General features: G+C 42.0%; 1 protein-coding gene across 1 annotated transcript in view; it reads left to right on the top strand.

The window, feature by feature from the left end:
* Positions 1-3,424: 3,424 nt before the first annotated feature.
* Positions 3,425-20,964, top strand: part of si:ch1073-174d20.2 (AFG3-like protein 1) — a 28,835-nt gene continuing 11,295 nt past the window's right edge. The window contains exons 1-10 of the mRNA XM_034177331.1: positions 3,425-3,667; positions 10,612-10,696; positions 11,408-11,469; positions 12,499-12,648; positions 12,735-12,806; positions 13,034-13,158; positions 18,544-18,814; positions 18,899-19,036; positions 19,108-19,258; positions 19,978-20,085. Of these exons, the coding sequence (XP_034033222.1) occupies positions 3,548-3,667; positions 10,612-10,696; positions 11,408-11,469; positions 12,499-12,648; positions 12,735-12,806; positions 13,034-13,158; positions 18,544-18,814; positions 18,899-19,036; positions 19,108-19,258; positions 19,978-20,085 (1,282 nt within the window). The 5' untranslated portion in view covers positions 3,425-3,547. The remainder of the gene's footprint in view (positions 3,668-10,611; positions 10,697-11,407; positions 11,470-12,498; positions 12,649-12,734; positions 12,807-13,033; positions 13,159-18,543; positions 18,815-18,898; positions 19,037-19,107; positions 19,259-19,977; positions 20,086-20,964) is intronic.

Genomic DNA, 20,964 nt, shown 5'->3' with positions numbered 1-20,964 from the left:
ATAAAGCAAATGACATCTTTCCAAAATGCAACAGTTAGAGGGCAAGTCCAAAAGAGATGGATGAGAGTTTCACTGGCCTGAGAACAAAAAGAGCAGCTGCAGTCCATGTCCTTGTGAAGAGACTTTTTTGCAGGTAGCATCTGTGGAGAAGTTTGAAGCACACATCTTGAAATTTGTCTGTAGCACAAACTGCTTCCAATAATGAATAACATAAGGAATAGTGTTTTTCTGGAATAAAAATCTATTTTATTTCTCATGGAAGGGCTGGAAGATAAACATAATTTGCCCTGAGATGATTCAAAAACTGGCAAATCAGGGGGCCTCGCAGAAGATAGTACCCCTCCCTTAAACAGCATCAACACACCTTGGGGGGGGGGTTATTGCATCCATACCAACAGCGTATTCCTTTGGGGTAACTGGAATCTTATAAGATGATAAAAATTCAGAGTAAGACATCAGAAGCCCCTGACTATTGAAAAGTTGCCAAACAAAAATGATATTGTTATTGTACCAGTTAAGGAAAAATAGAGATTTGTTTTTATACAGTATATAACTATTGTTCCAAATTTGAAAAGTGTGGGGAGAGAATGAGTGTTTATACAACAGTGACCAGGCTAGAAGCATTTGATTATGAAAATTGGCCAATTTTATGGGTAATTTGTCAATTTTGTAGTGTGATTTTAAAACTAATGGGAGACCACCTATTTTTGAGAAAATAAAATTTGGAATGAAATTCCATATGGAATTGGGATTTAAGAAGAACTTTTTGAGCCAATTAATTTTAAAAGTGTAGTTTAAAGAGGTGAAATCTAAAAAGTTTAGACCTCCAGAGTCTAACAAATTCATTAGCACACTGTCTTTTATAAAGTGGGTCTTGTTTTTCCAAACAAATCTATAGAGCTATTTATCAATGATTTTACACTTTGAAGCATTGATGTTCAAAGAGAGAGCTGCATAGGTCAATCTAGAAATACCCTCTGCTTTAGATAACAGAATTCTACCTCTTAAAGATAAGTCTCTTTGAACCCAATGATTCAGTTTCTTTTTGGTTTTATCAATGACAGGATCAAAGTTCAAATTGCATCTTTCTTCTATGCTTTTGGAAATAACTCCAAGGTAGGTTTCTTGAGATTTGACAGGAATAGAGTAAAAGGATGATTGACAACAGCCTGAGCTCACGTTTATTTACATTAAGTTTAAGGCCTGAGGCTTCAGAGAAATTCTTTATGAGACCAATTGTTGTGAAAGTGTCGTGACACGGACCCACAACAGGGGGCAGTAATGAACGGACAATGGATAAGCCAAAAGTAACAATTTAATGTTGTGAATCGCACAACGACGTACAGACAATAACAATATGGTGGACTGTCAATCATACACCAGGTGACGTGTGGGCAGGCTCGACGATAGAAGACGCCTGGCGAGAGAAGAGCCGGATCCCACACAGCTTCCACCACCAACGGAGCTGAAGAACACCGGAGCCGCCAAGCCCTGCGCCCCAGGTGGCCGCTGTCTTCAGCAGTCAGACCCGGTACTGCTGGCAGAGAACAGAGACAGTCCTGATGAGTGTGAGTTCGCACACTCAGTAATCCCACAGTCAGTGTTCAGTAAAGGAGGGAGAACCTCCACCTCCAATCACACACTTGTGCAGCTCCTGTTTAACCACTTATCTTGGTTTGGGGTGTGAGGCGAAGCCATCGCTGATCACACCAAACGCCAATCCCACAGATAAGGCAGAACACCACAGGATAATGGCTGCAAAAGAAGTTCAGGTTATCACTCAATGATTTGAGTCAGCAGAGAAAGTTACCTGAATGGTAGCTGATTTCTCGGCGGGGAGGTGGAGTTGCAGTTCGGCCTTTATGGTGGTGGTGATGAGTAGTGGATGAGTGACAGCTGGTACGGATGATGAGTGACAGCTGTCACTCCTGGTTGCTCCGACGCCCTCTCGTGCTTGAAGCCCGCACTTCAAGCAGGGCGCCATCTGGTGGTAGTGGGCCAGCAGTACCTCCTCTTCAGCGGCCCACACAACACCAATAGTGATAAGAATTTGGTCAGAGTCACACAGTGGTGACATCAGCCACCTGACTGATACTAACTTCTCCATCAGCAATTGAGATGCCGCGAATGTTACTGTCCCAGATGTAAGTTGCAAGAATTTGCGCTGCAATCAAGAAAAACTACGGAGAAACTGGCCAGCTAGAATCTCGGATAATTTTACAGTTGGTAATAGAATTCAAAAACGGACTAATTTTTTTGTTCAGAATAGCAAGACAAGTAGAGATTGTTGTAAATATCTGAACAAAAAGATGCTACAGAAATGGAAATCAGTTACAATTTCATTGTTAAGTTTGATTGAGTCTAAGGTATTGATAAGTTTTGATTTTCTAAACCAAAAAAGTAAGAAGAGCATTGCTCACCCTCCTCTAACCATCTCAGTCTTGATCTGACAAACGCAAATAAATGTCATCAAGTTTGTCTTGGCAATCCACAAGGTGGATCATCCTCAGACATATTCTCACAATTCATATGGGATAAAGATGCAATCTGACAGCAGAGATCATCTTCCTCTTGTCTTCTGAGCTTTGCTGGTTCCTCCTACTGTAAGATCTCATAAACTTTCCAATGTCATATTTCAGTAATTCCCAGGTTGGACCGAAAGAACTGTTTTTACATGCGTCATGCCAGCGTGAGGAAATAAGACTTCTGATAGTTTCAGTAACAGTGACATGTGTCAAAAGGCTGTCATTGATCTTCCAACATACAGCTCTGGGGATGTTAATTTTGGGCAGAAGCCTCAAATCAAGGCTCACAATTTGTGATCGGAGAAAGGAGCTGTGTGTAGAACCACATTTGAATTATCCCTTACCAAAAAATAGTACTGATAAGTATATAAAAAGTAAACTAGAAGTATACTTGAAACATACTTGCATATACTACTTTTTGGTAAGGGATGATTAATCTTACTGGAAACCAACCGAAGTCAATACGAGACATTTTAGATCTTTTGTGCTCCAAGTAAAGGATTTTAGCGCCTAAAGACAACAACATCACATTTATCTGTAAAATCGGATAATCGATCTAAGTGGAAAAAGCTGCGTAACATAATGAGCACAGGGGAGGCGGGAACCAGCGCATCTCTGTGAGCCAATCAGAAGCGCTCAGTGCAAAGAAATCTCAGCCAATGAAATGGGGGGAGAGGTGGGACCTGTGCAATGACGTCACGTACTGTGAGCACCCCCCCCCCCCGCTGTCCTTTGTCATGCCTGATCTTAATTTTTAAAGGAAATAAATGTCTTGATGGTTGTTAAATTATTTCTACATTTTAGACTTTATTTTAGTCTTTTAATATAATCCTAATCTCTTGGCCAAAGCTTGTTTATGACGATTAAACTAATTGGAATCAGGCGTCTGCTCAGGCCGCTTCGGGTCTTCGTCTCGGTGACATTTCTGATTCAATAACTGCTCCGGATGACTTCCAGAAGGAGAAAATAACAGTCCGCCAGATTTCAGCCGGTTCTGGCTGACAGCCGGAGCAGGACGAAGCATGTCTCGGGTTCTCAGGCTGCTGGCTGCGGCCTGGCGGCCTCCGGGTCCCCGGGCTCGCCTGAGCTCGGTGTCCGCTCGAAGCTTCTCGTCAGGCGTCTGCTGGAGCTCCGAAACCCCGGTGAGAAAAAACACGCAAAAACAGCATTAATGTCTAATGGCCACTTGGGGAAAACCTGTAAATTCAGCACCGATAAAAGTCTGAGTCTTTGTGGAACATCACAAACTGGTAAATTTAGTAAGGTTTTCCCTCTGTGTCCGGGTCGCCTCAGGTGGATTTGGCACACGTTTATCGCCGGAAGCCTTTCCTGATGTAACTCCGCGTTCCGTGGAGACACACACCGGGAACTGTCCTCTTATAGTGTTTCTTAAAGCCAGAAAGTTGCCATTTGAAATGACTTTAGTTTTGTCTCATGTCTGTGATCTGCTTTTTTTCTACAAAATTAAACAACTGAATGAACATCCTCTGAGGCCGGTGATTCCATCATTTTTGCCAGGGGTTGTACTACAGCACTCAGTTTGGGATAAAGTAATTTTTAAAAATTTTGGAGAATTTTTGATTGTTTTATTTTTAATAGCATCAAAGTCATAAGATGTAGTGACACAAAATTTACTGCATACAACAGGGGTGTCCTGCTGATTATACTACAACAGTCACTTTGGGAAAAAGTAATTGTAAAAAAGTTTTGGAGAATTTTTTTATTGTTTAAATTTTCAATAGCATCAAAGTCATAAGGTGTAGTGAAACAAAATTTAATGCACACTGCACACAACAGTGGCGTCCTGTTGATTATACTACAACACTCAGTTTGGGGAAAAGTCATTTTCAAAAATTTTGGAGAATTTTTGATTGTTTAAATTTTCAATAGCATCAAAGTCATGAGGTGTAGTGACACAAAATTTACTGCTCACAACAGTGGTGTCTTGCTGATTATACTACAACACTGACTTTGGGGAAAAAGTCATTTAAAACATTTTTTGTGCAGTACATTTTGTGTCACTACACCTTATGCCTTTGATGCTATTGAAAATATAAACAATAAAAAATTCTCCAGTAAATTTTTAAAATTACTTTTTACCAAAGTGAGTGTTGTAGTATAATTGGCAGGACACCACTGTTATGTGCAGTGAATTTGGCGACACCACACCTTATGACTTTGATGCTATTGAAAATTTAAACAAAAAATTCTCCAAAAAATTTTAAAATGACTTTTTCCCAAAGTGAGTGTTGTAGTATAATCAGCAGGACACCACTGTTGTGTGCAGTAAATTTTGTGTCACTACACCTCATGACTTTGATGCTATTGAAAATAAAACAATCAAAAATTCTCCTAATTTTTTTTAATGACTTTTTCCCAAAGTGAGTGTTGTAGTATAATCAGCAGGACACCCCTGTTGTGTGCAGTAAATTTTGTGTCACTGCACCTTATGACTTTGATGCTATTGAAAATTAGAACAATCAAAAACTCTCCAATTTTTTTTTTAAAATGACTTTTTCCCAAAGTGAGTATTGTAGTATAATCAGCAGGGCACCCCTGTTGTGTGCAGTAAATGTGTCACTACATCTTATGACTTTGATGCTATTGAAAATATAATCAATGTAAAATTCTCCAAAATTTTTTAAAATTACTTTTTTCCAAACTGAGTGCTGTAGTATAATCAGCAGGACACCCCTGTTGTATGCAGTAAATTTTGTGTCACTACATCTTATGACTTTGATGCTATTGAAAATTTAAACAACAAAAAATTCTCCAAAATTTTTGAAAATGACTTTCTAAAAATGTAGTATAATCAGCAGGACACCACTGTTGTGTGCAGTAAATTTTGTGTCACTACACCTCATGACTTTGATGCTATTGAAAATAAAACAATCAAAAATTCTCCTAATTTTTTTTAATGACTTTTTCCCAAAGTGAGTGTTGTAGTATAATCAGCAGGACACCCCTGTTGTGTGCAGTAAATTTTGTCACTGCACCTTATGACTTTGATGCTATTGAAAATTAGAACAATCAAAAACTCTCCAATTTTTTTTTTAAAATGACTTTTTCCCAAAGTGAGTATTGTAGTATAATCAGCAGGGCACCCCTGTTGTGTGCAGTAAATGTGTCACTACATCTTATGACTTTGATGCTATTGAAAATATAATCAATGTAAAATTCTCCAACATTTTTTAAAATTACTTTTTTCCAAACTGAGTGCTGTAGTATAATCAGCAGGACACCCCTGTTGTATGCAGTAAATTTTGTGTCACTACATCTTATGACTTTGATGCTATTGAAAATTTAAACAACAAAAAATTCTCCAAAATTTTTGAAAATGACTTTCTAAAAATGTAGTATAATCAGCAGGACACCACTGTTGTGTGCAGTAAATTTTGTGTCACTACACCTTATGACTTTGATGCTATTGAAAATATAATCAATGAAAAATTCTCCAAATTCTTTTAAAATTACTTTTTTCCAAACTGAGCTCTGTAGTATAATCAGCAGGACACCACTGATGTGTGCAGTGAATTTGGTGATATCACTCCTTATTACAATGATTTATTCAATAATTTTCTGGTGTCTTTTTTTTTCCATGTATGCACTTTGTAGACGGTCCCTAAGCTTCGTTTCTCTGCCTCCTGCCAGTTCAGATCAGTGTTATTTTTTTCAGCTCAGAGGACGGCTCATATGGATAAAAATAAGGTTGTAGCTCGTTGTCTACCTTCCTGAGGTTAGAAACTAGTGGTGTTTGTCTTTCTACAATGTTTCTCTTAAGAGCTATTGAGCCGTGAACTTCGAATCTGTGAATATCTTTCTAACTTTACCTAAGTCCGTAGTGTGGGTTTCCTTTGGGTGCTCCGGTTTCCTCCAAAGACATGCAGTTTAGGTGGACTGGAAACTTCAGAATTGTCCAGGTCTCCCTTGTAAAAGAGATCTCGATCTCAATGGGACTAACCCGGTTAAATAAATAAAACTTGGTGTCCTTTAAAAACTGCTCTCACAAAACCACACATATGTACAGATGTTTCTTCATACATCTTTACTTTTCACTCTGCAAACTAACTCCACCGACCAGCTGCCTTTTTTTCAACGAGCTTGAATGGTTGTATCTCAAAAACGTAAAAAAAAAAAAAAAAAAAAAAAATTAAAGTAAAATTTACCAATAACTTCTCTGAAAATGAAAATGTGAAACATTGGTCACACTGTTCAGTTTGGAAGCATCTGAGTTTCAATATATGGAATATTTTGTCATTCTTTAGCCGGTGTTGTGAGTCTCCATGAAATTTTGTTGACATCGGCACAAATGACTCCGTTCTGGGGTTCTGCGTGTGCGTAGACAAGTAAACCCACCCTGTCAGGGTACAGGCTTGGGTACTGGTACTCTGACTGCCCCAAAAAGTCAAACTAAATCTACTCAAAAGTGTTCATCTTTTAGGAATTGGTCCTTCAACTCTTTGTCAAGCACTCTGTGTCTGAGTCCTTGTGCTCTGAGCGCTCCTTCGGGATGTTGGGTCTAATCCTGAAAATAGAATGTGGCTACAGTTACTGGACACGGAATGCCTGTGATTGGCTGATCATTATCACATGCCAAACCCAGTGCCATCGCTTTTCCTTGAGTTTCTCTAGATGAGGAAGATTCATTTGTTAGTCTTTTTATATCTGTTTATTCCAGTCAAGGGTTATGGGGGTGGAGCCTATCCAAGCGGTCATAGGGCATGAGGCGGGGTTCACCCTGGACAGGACGCCGGTCTGTCACAGGGCCACATACAGAGAAACACATTCACACCTACGGTCAATTTAAAGTGTCCAGTTCAGCGGACCTGCGTGTCTGTGAAGCCGGAGCACCTGGAGGGAACCCACATGAACACGGGGAGAACATGCAAACTCTACACAGAAAGGCCCCAGGTGGAAAGAGAACCTGAAACCTTCTATAGTGTGAGCCACAAAGACACCTCTCACTCACAGCAGAGTCCTTAACCCTTATTTAATTTTTTTACCTGTATGTAGGTTTTGGACCAGTGCACTGAAAGTTGGTGTGTTAGTACCAATTAAAACTTACCACCAAGCAGCAAAACCCAACAGGTCCTTGACTGGCCACTTGGGGCTAGCTCCAAAAGAGAGCACATTCCCATAGGAGTCCATGTTAAAATGTCCAACAGGTCCAGAGACTACGCTCGCTGCCCGCTGTTTTGATGCTGATGTTGACCGCCGCCGCAGAGTTCCGTGGCCACCGAGAGAGGACTTGGATTCTTTGCGGGTCCCGCATCCATACCTCCGAAGGCAGTGAGCGAAGGGAGAGTTTTGCGTGTGTCTGTTTATAATCTTCTTGCCCAGAAGAAAAAAGAGAGTGTTTACACATGAGAGAATGTTAATGCCTGTTTGAGAAAAGTGTGTAGTGTGGGGTTTTACAGCCTTAAAACATCTATAATAATTGCAAAAAATAGTGCTGACTACTTCTCAGATTTTGCTTATCGCTAGGGATGGGTATCGAGAACCGGTTCCTTTCGGGTATTGTTAAGAAGTGATTCGATCCACTGACATCAATAACCTTTTTACTTAACGATTCCCTTATCTGTCCTTCAGAGTGGCCGTTGTTTTTGGGGGTGTTTGTTAGGAAAATTATAATTTCTCGACATTGTTTACAGACCCTGCAGCGGGTCTGAATTAATGATCTATCTATTAAGCTCACAGAATCGGCAGGGAAGTCGCAAATATTACTGAACTTCAAGAGAGTCGAGTGTGACGGTGCTAACGTGCTGTATGCTGCTTGTTAAACGTGAGGAGAGGAGCGCCACCCTCAGTCCAGAAAATGTAGATGCACTTTTTATTCCTCCGTAGCAACATTTAACGTGTTTGATGTTAGTTCAACGTGATGATTCTGATAGTAGCCCTAATTAGTTTCTGTGCAGTGTTTTCTTACAAAGTAGGTCTGTCACAATTATTACAATATTCGTCAATCGCGATTATTTTTCATATTCGCGATTACTGTGAATTACTTATTTTATCCACAAAGCATAAAACAACTCAGAATCTGACATCATTGTGCTGCAGCCTCGCTCTCGTCTTAAGGCAGGACAATAACATGGAGGCTGAAGAGCGATCCGTCCTGCCGTTTGGATAAGACGGCAGATTAAAACAGTGGCTGTCTTCTTCAAAAGCCGTCTAAAATGCAGAGCTGTCGGGGTGTGTGTGCGTGTGCGTGTGTGTGTGTGTGTGCGCGCGCGCGCGGTCAACAGGCTGCAGACTGCGAGGGAGGGGGTGCGTGAGGGAGATTCCTGAATGCAGGCGCGACATGTTACAGTCTGAGAACCATCAGTGCGCAGCGAGCGCGGAGCAGAGAGGATTTTAACCCGAGTGAACATGTTAACAAAACACAGTGAAGCTGCTTTTACTTCTCTCCGAACTTTCTCTAAAGGTGTGATTCTGCCGTTACCGTCCTGTTCACACCATGTGCGTGTTGTATGCTGAATTTATGAGATCATGAGATGAAATAAATGGTCAAATATCTTTAAAAACATATTTAAAAATGAGAATATATGAATGAACTGAGCCACAAAAAAAAAAGTGTTCAGATGCACAGATCACAAAAAGCAGGTGAGAACTCTGAACTTTAACAGCTGTTACTTTCCAAAGGTATTTATTTGTTCAATCTTGAGCTTAATGTAGTGTTTAAGCACAAAACGTGACTGATGAGGAGAAACAATTTCAGAAATGCAACAGAAACAACCACAAATCAGAAAAAGTTGGGACTATAAAATGAAGATAAAAATGTTGCACCATTCCCAGTTTCTCCACTCAGAGAAGCCAAACATTCTTCCAGAGTTGTGTAATTATACTACGATAGTAGAATATAAAGAAGGGAAAAAAGAAACAAAAAAATAGACAATATATTCGTCAATCGCAATTATTTGTCTGACAATTAATCGTCTCCAGGAATTCCTAATCGTGACAGCCCTATTACAAAGCGACAGATATTCAAGTGTGCTGAAGAGTGAGGAAGTAGACCGATATGGCCACTGTATTTTTATTTATTTTATTTTTTTTAATATTTGCATCATATGCACTTTTGTTTTCTTTTGGGTTAGGGTTATCTTCATGTGTGTGGTCTGTCAGGTTTTGGAAACCTAAAGATAATTTTAAAATCCTGTCGTGTGAACTAGGCTTAAGGTAGACATGGTGTGACCCTTGTAGTATTATTATTTATTTATTGCTGTAACTGACCTCCAAAAGAGCTAGAAACAGGGACTTAGCACCTGGTCCTCCGTTGACCAGAGACCATGCATTATTTATGATTTGTCTTTTAGTGAAGTTTTTTTTTTCTTCATTTGGATTTAGGCAATAAGTGCCTCCCTGTATTACCACAGATGAACGGTTTCTGTTGCCATATCTTTTGAAATAAAGCTGCAAAACACAATAGATTATTTTATGTGACATGGGAGTAGATTTTCACTTCTGTGGAAGTGGGATGGAACAGGAGTGAAAATCTACCCCCATGTCACCCTCTAAAACAGTCTATGCTTCCTGCCCATAAATAACTAGGTATATATCACTAGTTAATATTTATTTTGGATAGCAATCCCAGGGTGGCAGGTCGGGTCAGTGAAGAAATACACAGGGGTCAAGATTTAAAATCGTATATTGAAAACTACCACATTTGTCTGATCCTAAAGAGTCCAAAAAGCTATAGTTTGGACTCTCTGTGACTGAGAGTTCTGGAGTAAAAACAGACAAAAAATAGTGAGAAAAGTCAATTTCAGTTTGTACAGAGGTCAAAGATTAAAGTTGCTCCAGTTTAGGTAAAAAGTGATGCAGAGATTATTAGTTGAGCTAATTGGTATTAAAAAGGAATAGTTTGCACCATATTATGGGGTAACGTGTTGACCTTATTTGACCTTTTACTTTAGAGACCAAACATCCAACATAGTCAGAACTCTTCCATTTATCTGATTAGCTCAATTAATTATTTGAGGTCAGAACCGTGTTGGACCTGAGATGAGATTTATTGTCATTACACGAGTGCAACAACAACGAAATCTGGTTTGTGTTCTTGGTGCAGTAACATTTCCACGCTCTCTGACAGAACGCCTCTTTGAGTCGGACGACCTTCCTCTGCTGCAGTAGACTCCAGTCACTTTACACACGTCTTTACTCCAGTCAGCCTAAAGGTGAGAGACGCCCATGTTACAATAAAAAAAAAAAGCCACTCCAGTGAGAGTCTGCTTTTCTTTTGAAAGGAACGTTTCAGTTTGTGCATCACCTGAATATTACGTCATCCCTCTTTGATCTTTTTTTTATTCCTCATCTGGTAAATTTCATTGTTATTTACATCACATCATTTAATATATGGCAGCGTTTAATCAACTTTTATTAAGAAAGGGGGCAGGCAGGTACTCAGATACGATGATTGAATATATGGAGCTGTTTCTAAGGTTGTGAGAGTCGGAGTGAGATTCTGAATCCTGGATGAGACATTAATGTCCTGTAGGATCTGGAGGGGAACTGTCCAACAGGGTGGTGGCAGGATTTAACACTCCAGTCGGTGTAACATGCAGCCACATGAGGACAGAGCAGGTGTGGTGCTGAGCCGCCGTCCTGTAGGAAGCACAAACTCCTCAGTCAGTCGGCGTAGAAGTTTGGTTTGATGATAAAGAGCATCATGTAAAACAAAAACAAAGCACAATCTTGGATTTATGAAATTAAGAAACGGTATAAAAAACTGTAACAACTCGGTAGTGAAAGTTATTTTCCATCTCTGTGCTCTGACTGAACTCTTGCTTGCATGTGTGATGTTTATAAGAATCTGAAGGCTTCCTTTGATAGTAAATGTAAACAGGAAGTCAGTGCAGAAACACTAACCAATCATCTTTGTGTTTCAGATGGCAAGGGAGGCGGAGAGAAGAGAGGTGGAGGAAAAGACTGGTGGAGTCGTTTTCAAAAGGTTTGAATCTTCACATGGAAAACTTAAAACTGCAGTAATGTGGTCAGGTCTGGGTGCGCTGATACATCGTGTTGCCGCATCTGCATCGCAAAACCACCCCATGTCCAGGATGGAAACCAACCACAGTTTGGTTGTACATGTGAATAAAATGATGTCATCAGCATAAAATGTAAAATTTACATTATTTCACAGATTATTTAAAAACAGCTGTAGTTCAGGAAGGGACACCTGAGGGACCTAATTTTTGGTTCATAAACTTTCATATGATGCTGCTCTTGGCAATTTCCTTGTGTTATCGGTAACTTCTTGTAGGTGTTTGCCCAGTCACTGTGCCGTGTTTTCACGTGGCCGTTGTTGTTATCTGTAACTTCTCGTAGGTGTTTGCCCGCTCACTGTGCCGTGTTGTCACGCGGCCGTTGTTGTTATCGGTAACTTCTCGTAGGTGTTTGCCCGCTCACTGTGACGTGTTGTCACGCGGCCGTTGTTGTTGTTGTTATCGGTAACTTCTCGTAGGTGTTTGCCCGCTCACTGTGACGTGTTTTCATGCGGCCGTTGTTGTTATCGGTAACTTCTCGTAGGTGTTTGCCCGCTCACTGTGACGTGTTTTCACGCGGCCGTTGTTGTTATCGGTAACTTCTAAAATAAATAGTAAATGGACTGCATTTATATAGCACTTTTCCATCTGCATCAGACACTCAAAGTGCTTTATGATGATGCCTCACATTCACTCTGTCAGGCTGCTGCCATACAAGGCGCTCTCTACACACTGGGAGCAACTAGGGGATTAAGGACCTTGCCCAAGGGCCCTTAGTGATTTTCCGGTCAGGCTGGGATTTGAACTGAGGATCCTCTGGTTTCAAGCCCAACAGTTTAACCACTAGACCATCACCTCCTCTTCCCTTCCCTACTTCTCGTAGATGTTTGCCGGTCACTGTGCCACATTGGTGTTCTTGTTATTGGTAATTTCTCACAGATTGCCTGGTCTTCACAGCCTTTGTGTTCTGTTGTGGGCTTCTTGCTGCTCTGCAGGGCGACTTTCCGTGGGACGAGAAGGATTTTCGCTACATTGCAGTCACTGTTGCAAGCATCAGTTCACTTCTGCTCTACAGCTACTTCAGAGACAATGGGCGCAAGGTCACCTGGAAGGATTTTGTCCATCGGTACCTGAGCAGAGGCGCGGTGAGGAGCGCTTTGTGCTTAAACTGAAGTGTTTAGGCTTTAAACATTAAGTAAGTGTGTTTGTGGTCTGTGATGTTTTTGTGCAGGTCGACCGGCTGGAAGTTGTCAACAAAGAGTTTGTCAGAGTTTTTCTGATTCCAGGAGCTGATGTTGACACAGTGAGAGAAACACATTAAATATCAGAATTCAAAGATTTTTAATAAAATTTAGATTTTTAACGTTTGTTGAACCAACTGCAGATAAAAATTCTGATTCAAACACAAGTCAGTGCAAAAAAAAAAAAAAATCTTGTCATAAATATGGAAAATAAAAATATAAAATAAATATAAAAGTTTTCACCTCATTTTAATGTGTATTTGAACATTCTTTTGATTTGTGGTTGCAGAGTTTTGTCTGGTTCAACATCGGCAGCGTGGAGACGTTTGAGAGGAAGCTCCAGTTGGCGTGCCTGGAGCTCGGACTGGAGCCGTCCAACCGTCCTGCCGTCGTCTACAGCAGCGAGATTGATGGGTTTGTTTTCTGGCACATTGACGTTTCCTTGCAGACTTCTTGTAAATCCTCTGATTAAAGCTTGTGTTGACGTGACCTTTAACATTCTGGCACAGTGGCGGGACAGTCGAGCCAAAGCTCAGCTATGAATGAATGAGCGAGTGCAGGAATTCTCCTGTCACATGAGGTTAATATTCAGCGGGTCGAGCTGCACGTCACGCGGTGCGCTCCTCTAGGCTCATTCACGCTCTCGGAAAACTGCTGAACATTAAATGAACAGCTTTGACTGGAAACCTACAAATAATTCACAAACATGGAAAATATAAAACAATTAAATATATACTTTAAAGATTGAAAAAAGTCATATGACTGCTGTCTGGAGAGAAGAGGGTACTTTTCTGTTTAGAGGCTCCCATGTTGCCACTCATTAGAAGAGATGCAAAGAGGGGAAACATTTGCAAATGGCCACCTTAAATACCCTTTCTCATGATTGGATTCACCTGTGTAAGGAGGTCAAGGGTCAATGAGCTTAGCAAACCCATTTTTTGTTCCAATAATTAGTGCTAAATGTATTGGAATCAATAAAATGACAAGTGCCCAAATTTATGTACCTGCCTAATTTTGTTTAAATAATAAGCGAAGTGCACAACGCATCTGCGCATGCGTGGGTCAGACAGGGGCAAACATTCCAGCTACCAAACACACACCGCTACTGTTGAATTTCGTATACAGTAGCATTAGCGGACTGTAAAAGTTAAGGCTTTCACAGGGATTGTTTCAAAGGCTTTAAGTGACACATACAATAATGACAGGGGCACATTGTGCTGTTTTCAAATGCTCAAACGGAATTTATAGGCTTGAAAGTTGGCTGAAAACACACGATTACAAAGCTTTGCCGAGTCCACATAAAGACAAAGAAGAAGAAATGTGGTTGTAAACCTCCGTTCATTCTACACAATTTCCTCACAGAAAAGAAAAATCCAGACGGACGTAAAAGACGGACTAAAATTGTAAGTTTCTTGCACACATTTATTTTGTCAATATCCTGAAACTGTGCCGAATTATAATGTGGCTGATGACGCCGTTTTTGTGCATCAGCCTATGACTGTAATGTCGCGCCATGAATGGCGTGGCGCGTAATATTGACATGTTCTATAAACAAACTGCATGCATGCACGTCATTGTATGTCAACTTATCAAAGCAAACGTGACACCAAAGAGGTTATATGTGAGACCCACCTTCCTTGTCGTCATTATGAAGCCGGCGGAGTCGTGATTTCTCATCCCTGGAGTGGATGTTCACTCCCGTCCCATCCCGCTCCCAGAAAAAAAATCCCATCCTGTCCCAATCCTGGACTGAAGTAAAAAAATAAATCCCATCCCATCCCACTCCTGTAAAGATGACTCCCAATCCCATCCTGCTCCCGCTCAAAATCAGTCCCACTCCCGTATGTCTCGCGCCGTGATGATCAATCAGGGACTGAATATGTAGTGACGTGGAGATGTCTGGACTTTGACTGAAGATGTGAACATGTCCTGTATCTGGTAGCAGCCTGTGAGCAGGACTTATGTCTCTTTTGTCCTTTATTTCACAATTATGACAGAGTTTTTGGAGCGAGCAGCAGCACCACAGCAGCGGGAGCGGAGTTTCTTTTTATTTTTATTAGTATTATTATATTAATAGTATAATATTATTATTATTATTTTTGATCAGGATATGTCATTCAATGCGCATATTAAACAAATATGTAGGACTGCTTTTTTGCATTTGCACAATATCTCTAAAATTAGAAAGGTCTTGTCTCAGAGTGATGCTGAAAAACTAATTCATGCATTTATTTCCTCTAGGCTGGACTATAGTAATTCATTATTATCAGGTTGTCCTAAAAGTTCCCTGAAAAGCCTTCAGTTAATTCAAAATGCTGCAGCTAGAGTACTGACAGGGACTAGAAGGAGAGAGCATATCTCACCCATATTGGCCTCTCTTCATTGGCTTCCTGTTAATTCTAGAATAGAATTTAAAATTCTTCTTCTTACTTATAAGGTTTTGAATAATCAGGTCCCATCTTATCTTAGGGACCTCATAGTACCATATCACCCCAATAGAGCGCTTCGCTCTCAGACTGCAGGCTTACTTGTAGTTCCTAGGGTTTTAAGAGTAGAATGGGAGGCAGAGCCTTCAGCTTTCAGGCTCCTCTCCTGTGGAACCAGCTCCCAATTCAGATCAGGGAGACAGACACCATCTCTACTTTTAAGATTAGGCTTAAAACTTTCCTTTTTGCTAAAGCTTATAGTTAGGGTTGGATCAGTTGACCCTGAACCATCCCTTAGTTATGCTGTTATAGACTTAGACTGCTGGGGGGTTCCCATGATGCACTGAGTGTTTCTTTCTCTTTTTGCTCTGTATGCACCACTCTGCATTTAATCATTAGTGATTGATCTCTGCTCCCCTCCACAGCATGTCTTTTTCCTGGTTCTCTCCCTCAGCCCCAACCAGTCCCAGCAGAAGACTGCCCCTCCCTGAGCCTGGTTCTGCTGGAGGTTTCTTCCTGTTAAAAGGGAGTTTTTCCTTCCCACTGTCGCCAAGTGCTTGCTCACAGGGGGTCGTTTTGACCGTTGGGGTTTTTCCGTAATTATTGTATGGCTTTTGCCTTACAATATAAAGCGCTTTGGGGCAACTGTTTGTTGTGATTTGTCGTTATATAAATAAAATTGATTTTATTTGATTTTACGTCCGCGTGCAAGCGAATCGTTCATGGAGATTATTTTACTTATTAACTACACAGATGTATAATAAAACAAATGGTGACTGGTTTCTAAACACAATTATGACAGTTTTTTGGTGGAAGAGCGAGCTGCAGCAAGCAGCGGAGTTTCTTTTTTTTTTTTTTTTTTTATTGTTTACATGTATGCGTGTGAACGGGACAGTTGGTCCTCAAATTGGGTCCTGCAGAGGAGGAAGGACCACTGAAAGCAGCCATCATCCAGACTCAGCTCCTGCAGCAAATTATGATCCTCTCTGTATTGGGAGCTTTCCACAACAACTCGCTCCGTGTGATCAAGGTCGGTCATCTTAACTTGACTGACCGGAGCCGGCGAGCGTAATGGAAGCTCCTCCTATTTGATGATGCACCGGGGCTAATTTTTGCAGCAAAAGCAGAGCGACACACCGGGGGAAGGAGGCGCATCCATCGCCACGTGACCCCCGCGAATTTGTAGCGTCTGATTGCGCCCGGTGTGAACGCGGCATTAAATAGATGAAAATCATCATCTATTTTTGGCATTCCCGTCCCATCCCAATCACGGGATTGATAAAATTTTGACTCCCATCCCGCGGGAATCCCGCAGGAATCACGTGACCCACGGGAATTCCCGAAAAATGTCATCCTCTAGTTGGCACCAGTGGTAGTTTCTGTACCGATGCAGCACACGCAAGCACAGCCAGCTCTTCTTTCTGTTTCTGTCCACTGCCGTACGTAGTCCTGGTTGTAACAGGTAATCTGCGGAGCTGACAAAAATGCTTTAAATCGTCAACTTTCCAGCGGTTGAAATGATCCAAATCATTGCACTCCTTGCTGCTTTCTGCCACCATAACATGTAGACTGGTAGTCGAAAAATTTAGCCTACCCATAATGCACCGTGTGGCCTGAGAAGTGCACTTTGGTTATTATTGCACAGTTTCCGTAAATCCTATAAACTTCATTTCACTTCTCAAATATCACTGTGTTTGTTTGCTATATGATATATTTAACTGAAATTTCTGATCCAAACAACCAATGATTTATAAAGGAAAATCATGGAAATTATCAGGGGGGCCCAAACTTTTACATACAACTGTAATTCATAAAATATGGACAACGTCTCATTTTGGGAGAAAAAAAATGGTTTGGTTTGTTGTCTGTATTACGTTTGGAAAGAGATGTCATTTGATTTAAAACAGCGATTCCCTTTTAAGTTAAAAATTACAACCTGGCAGAGAGCGGAGCAGTGTTTGGAGCGGTACAAACTGGACGATTCTCGTTTCTTGCCTGCAACAAGACAAGCGTCCCAGTTAGTGACTTTCATCTGCACAAAAGTGACATGACATTTTTAAATGGCTTTGAGAGTGGTTAAGAAGCAAACTTGCCACTTCTGAAAAGCAGCGAAGCGGTGAACCAACGAAGCAGTGGTTTGGAGCACTGCTTCACCCTGTCTCTGTGAGAGCAGATTTTAAGGTTTTATTATTGACTTGTAAAGTTGTTCATGGGCTGGTGCCATCTTATCTGGCTGATCTGGTGGAACCTTACGTGCCGGCCAGGGCTTTACGGTCACAGGATGCGGGACTTCTCTGTGTTCCCAGGGTGAAGAAGTCGTCAGTGGGTCAAAGAGCTTTTTCTCATCGTGCACCCACCCTGTGGAACAGTCTTCCTGCAACCGTGAGACAGTCGGAGTCCGTGGACATTTTTAAGTCAAGACTGAAAACCCATTTTTATTCTCTTTCTTATGAATAGTTTTTATTTTTTATCTGTTTTATTCTTTTACTTGTTTTTAATTATGTATTTGAATTTATTTTATTTTTTGATTAATTTTTAATTATTTATTTAATTTTTATATTGAATTGTTCTGTGTGAGGCGCCTTGAGATGGCTTTTGTTGTGATTTGGCACATTATAAGATGATTAAATTAAATTGCTTTGTTGGTTCTCTGCTTCAAACAGAGCTGCTGCAGAAGCGGTTGATTGCAGACCCTGCAGCGAGTCTACAATCAACGCAGAGAAATGATGGTTTTCCCGATAAACGACAGCCGCTCTGAAGGACCGATAAGGGAATCGTTAAGCAAAAAGGCTATTGATGTTGGTGGATTGAATCATTTCTTAACGATTCTCAAAAAGAATCGGTTCTCGATACCCAACCTGAGACAGGATCAGGCTGACACGGAGCAGACCAACATGATATTTTTAAGTTTATATAAAACATTCAACAGAAGGTGTGTAGCCAGAAAGTAAAAAATACATACATCCACACACAACTCGCACAAATGAAATGTGCGCTCTCACACAAACGCTCACCAATGCTGAGAGTGTGGAATCAGACGCTTTGTTCCCACTTGGCGCCTGTGTGGTTTGTGCTATCTGACCCGTTATATTTTTGGCTTCAGGCATTACGTCTGCAACGATAGGACGCAACACCTGAGAATTCATGTCGTCTCTGCGTTGTCACGTGTCTGCTGCATTCTTTTCTCAAAAAAACAAACAAACTGCAGAGCGCTCAAGTGAGGGAGGCGGGTTCGAGTCCCAACAGGGTCCTGAGCTGAGCTTTGGTCACCGACAGATTTTTATTCATCATGTGTTGACGATGGTCTTTGTTTAGTCTTCAAGACTCATTCAGACTAAACAGGAAGAACATGACGTCTGCTGCATCTCCACAGGTCCTTTCTGATGAGCATGGTCCCCACCGTGCTCACCATCGGCTTCCTGATCTTCATGTTGCGGAAAGGACTGCTTGGAGGTGGGGCTACAGGCGGAAAGGGCGGGATCTTCAGCATGAGCGAGTCAACAGCAAAGATGCTGATGAACAACATTGACGTGAAGTTTAAAGACGTGGCGGGCTGCGAGGAGGCCAAGCTGGAGATCATGGAGTTCGTCAACTTCTTGAAGAAACCGCAGCAGTACCAGGAACTGGGCGCCAAGATCCCCAAGGTACTGAGAACATGCTTCATTCATGCGTCAAGTCAAAATTGTTCTTTCCTGTCTGGGTTAAATTGTGTCTCTGTGGTTTCCCAGGGTGCCATGCTGACTGGACCTCCTGGGACGGGGAAAACCCTGTTAGCCAAAGCCACAGCCGGTGAGGCCAACGTACCCTTCATCACCGTCAACGGCTCGGAGTTCCTGGAGATGTTTGTGGGCGTTGGCCCTGCCAGGGTAAGTAAAGAGACATTTGAAGGGCGCGAGCCTCCACGTGTCCACCAAAAACCAACTTCCTTTCTCCTCAGGTGAGAGACATGTTCACCATGGCGAGGAAGAACGCACCGTGTATACTCTTCATCGACGAGATCGACGCCGTGGGCCGCAAGAGGGGCGGGAACTTCGGCAGTCAGAGCGAACAGGAGAACACTTTGAATCAGCTGCTGGTAGAGATGGATGGTACTGCAGGACCTCATGGCCTTTAAAAAGAAATAATAATAACTGAAGTGTTACAAAACGTGCACGGACAGTCACGTGACCTGTGGCTGAACCAATCACGAGGGATGGGAATTTAGGATTTTGTTTCTCTGTTCACGTCTCTATGTGGGGAAAAATGTCAGCCGGAGCAGGTTTTCAGTGTCTGCATTTGTTTTACTTTTTGACTTTGAGGGTCTGTCTGAAATTGCGCAAGTTTGTATGGAATTACATTAAAAGGAGCTGGCGGACATGCCTAGACGTCCGCCCTCAGAAGACCACTAGGGGGCATCCTCACGATGCCCCCTAGTGGTCTTCTGAGGGCGGACCACCAGGCACGTCCAACTGGAAGGAGACCCCAGGGAAGACTGGCTTGGGAGCCCCTCAAGATCCTCCAGGAAGAGTTCAGGGCTTCATGCTGAGGCCCATCGCGGAGCAATTTAAAACGTTGCTCTGAGACGCTCAGCTGCGCGTACCACACGCCACTTTTCACTTGTGAATGTGACAAAATGTTGCATCTGTGTATCTGATGTGAAGCTCTTGAGAGGACTTGGCCAAGCATGGGGAAGTGTGGGTCCTTGTACCTTTCAGTGGCTGTGACCGGAGAGTCCAGGTTCAAGTCCCCCATGTGTATTCTGACAAACTAAAACGTGCGTCGTAAGGTCACTTCAACCCTGGCCGATCGCTTTGTTTGATTGTTTCAGGTTTTAACACCGACACCAACGTGGTGGTCCTGGCTGGAACCAACAGACCTGACATTCTGGACCCGGCGCTGCTGAGACCGGGACGGTTTGACCGTCAGATCTATCTGGGTAATGCTGCTGTCTGATTGGTAATTTTAGTGACACTGGAAGTTTAAAAAAAATAGAAGTAAAACAGAAATTTAAAGCCTATTTAAGATCACTGACAAAACGATCACTGAGTGAGGCTGGAGCTGAAGTCCACCGCTCTGCTGGGTGCGGCAGAAAAACACTGGACTGGAGGATTCTACAGAACTCTTGGGTTCTTCTGGCTTCACTGATGAATGAAGTCTTGCAGGTGCCCAAGCATCCATGTGACCAGACTTCAAGATCAAAGCTGGATGGTTTTTACCAACACTTATTCAGTTGATCGGACTGAACTCTCGGACATCCTGAGGATTTGTGGGATCCCCAAGAAGTTGCCGGACAGCATCACCTGCCTGTACACAGATACTGAGTGCTGTATGGTTGAGTGTTTCCCAGTATAGTCTGGTGTTCCTCAGGGTTGTGTTCTTGTTCCTATACTGGTCAGTTCTTGCACAGACTGTGTGCTGGGTTGGGTTGTAGAGACCAGAGGTTTAGGTGTCTTTTTGAGCAAAGGTCTGCTCACCCTGACTTTGTAGACCCAGACTGGATGACCTGAGAAGCTGAGAGAGGAATCTGAGTGTCTGGGTTTGTGATGGTCCTGGATTAAGACTAAGATCCAGGTTTTCAGTGACTTCCTGGTAAGGATGCACCGATCCTGATACCAGTATCGGGTATCAGCCAGATCCCGTATTCATTTACTCGTAATCATAAAACATCTCCGATACTATGACACCCGATGCTCCTTTACAGCAGCGTGATGTCAACCTCTCAATGTGGGATTTTCACACACACACTGTAATTTCCAGACTATAAGTCATTACTTTTTCATACGCCATGTTCCACCTTTGGGGGGGAAAAACATCT

Source organism: Thalassophryne amazonica, chromosome 8 (assembly GCF_902500255.1).
Source record: "Thalassophryne amazonica chromosome 8, fThaAma1.1, whole genome shotgun sequence".
In the NCBI taxonomy this organism is placed as follows: Eukaryota; Metazoa; Chordata; class Actinopteri; order Batrachoidiformes; family Batrachoididae; genus Thalassophryne; species Thalassophryne amazonica.
The sequence above is the reverse complement of the archived record's forward strand: the minus strand, read 5'-3'. Positions and strand labels throughout refer to the sequence as shown.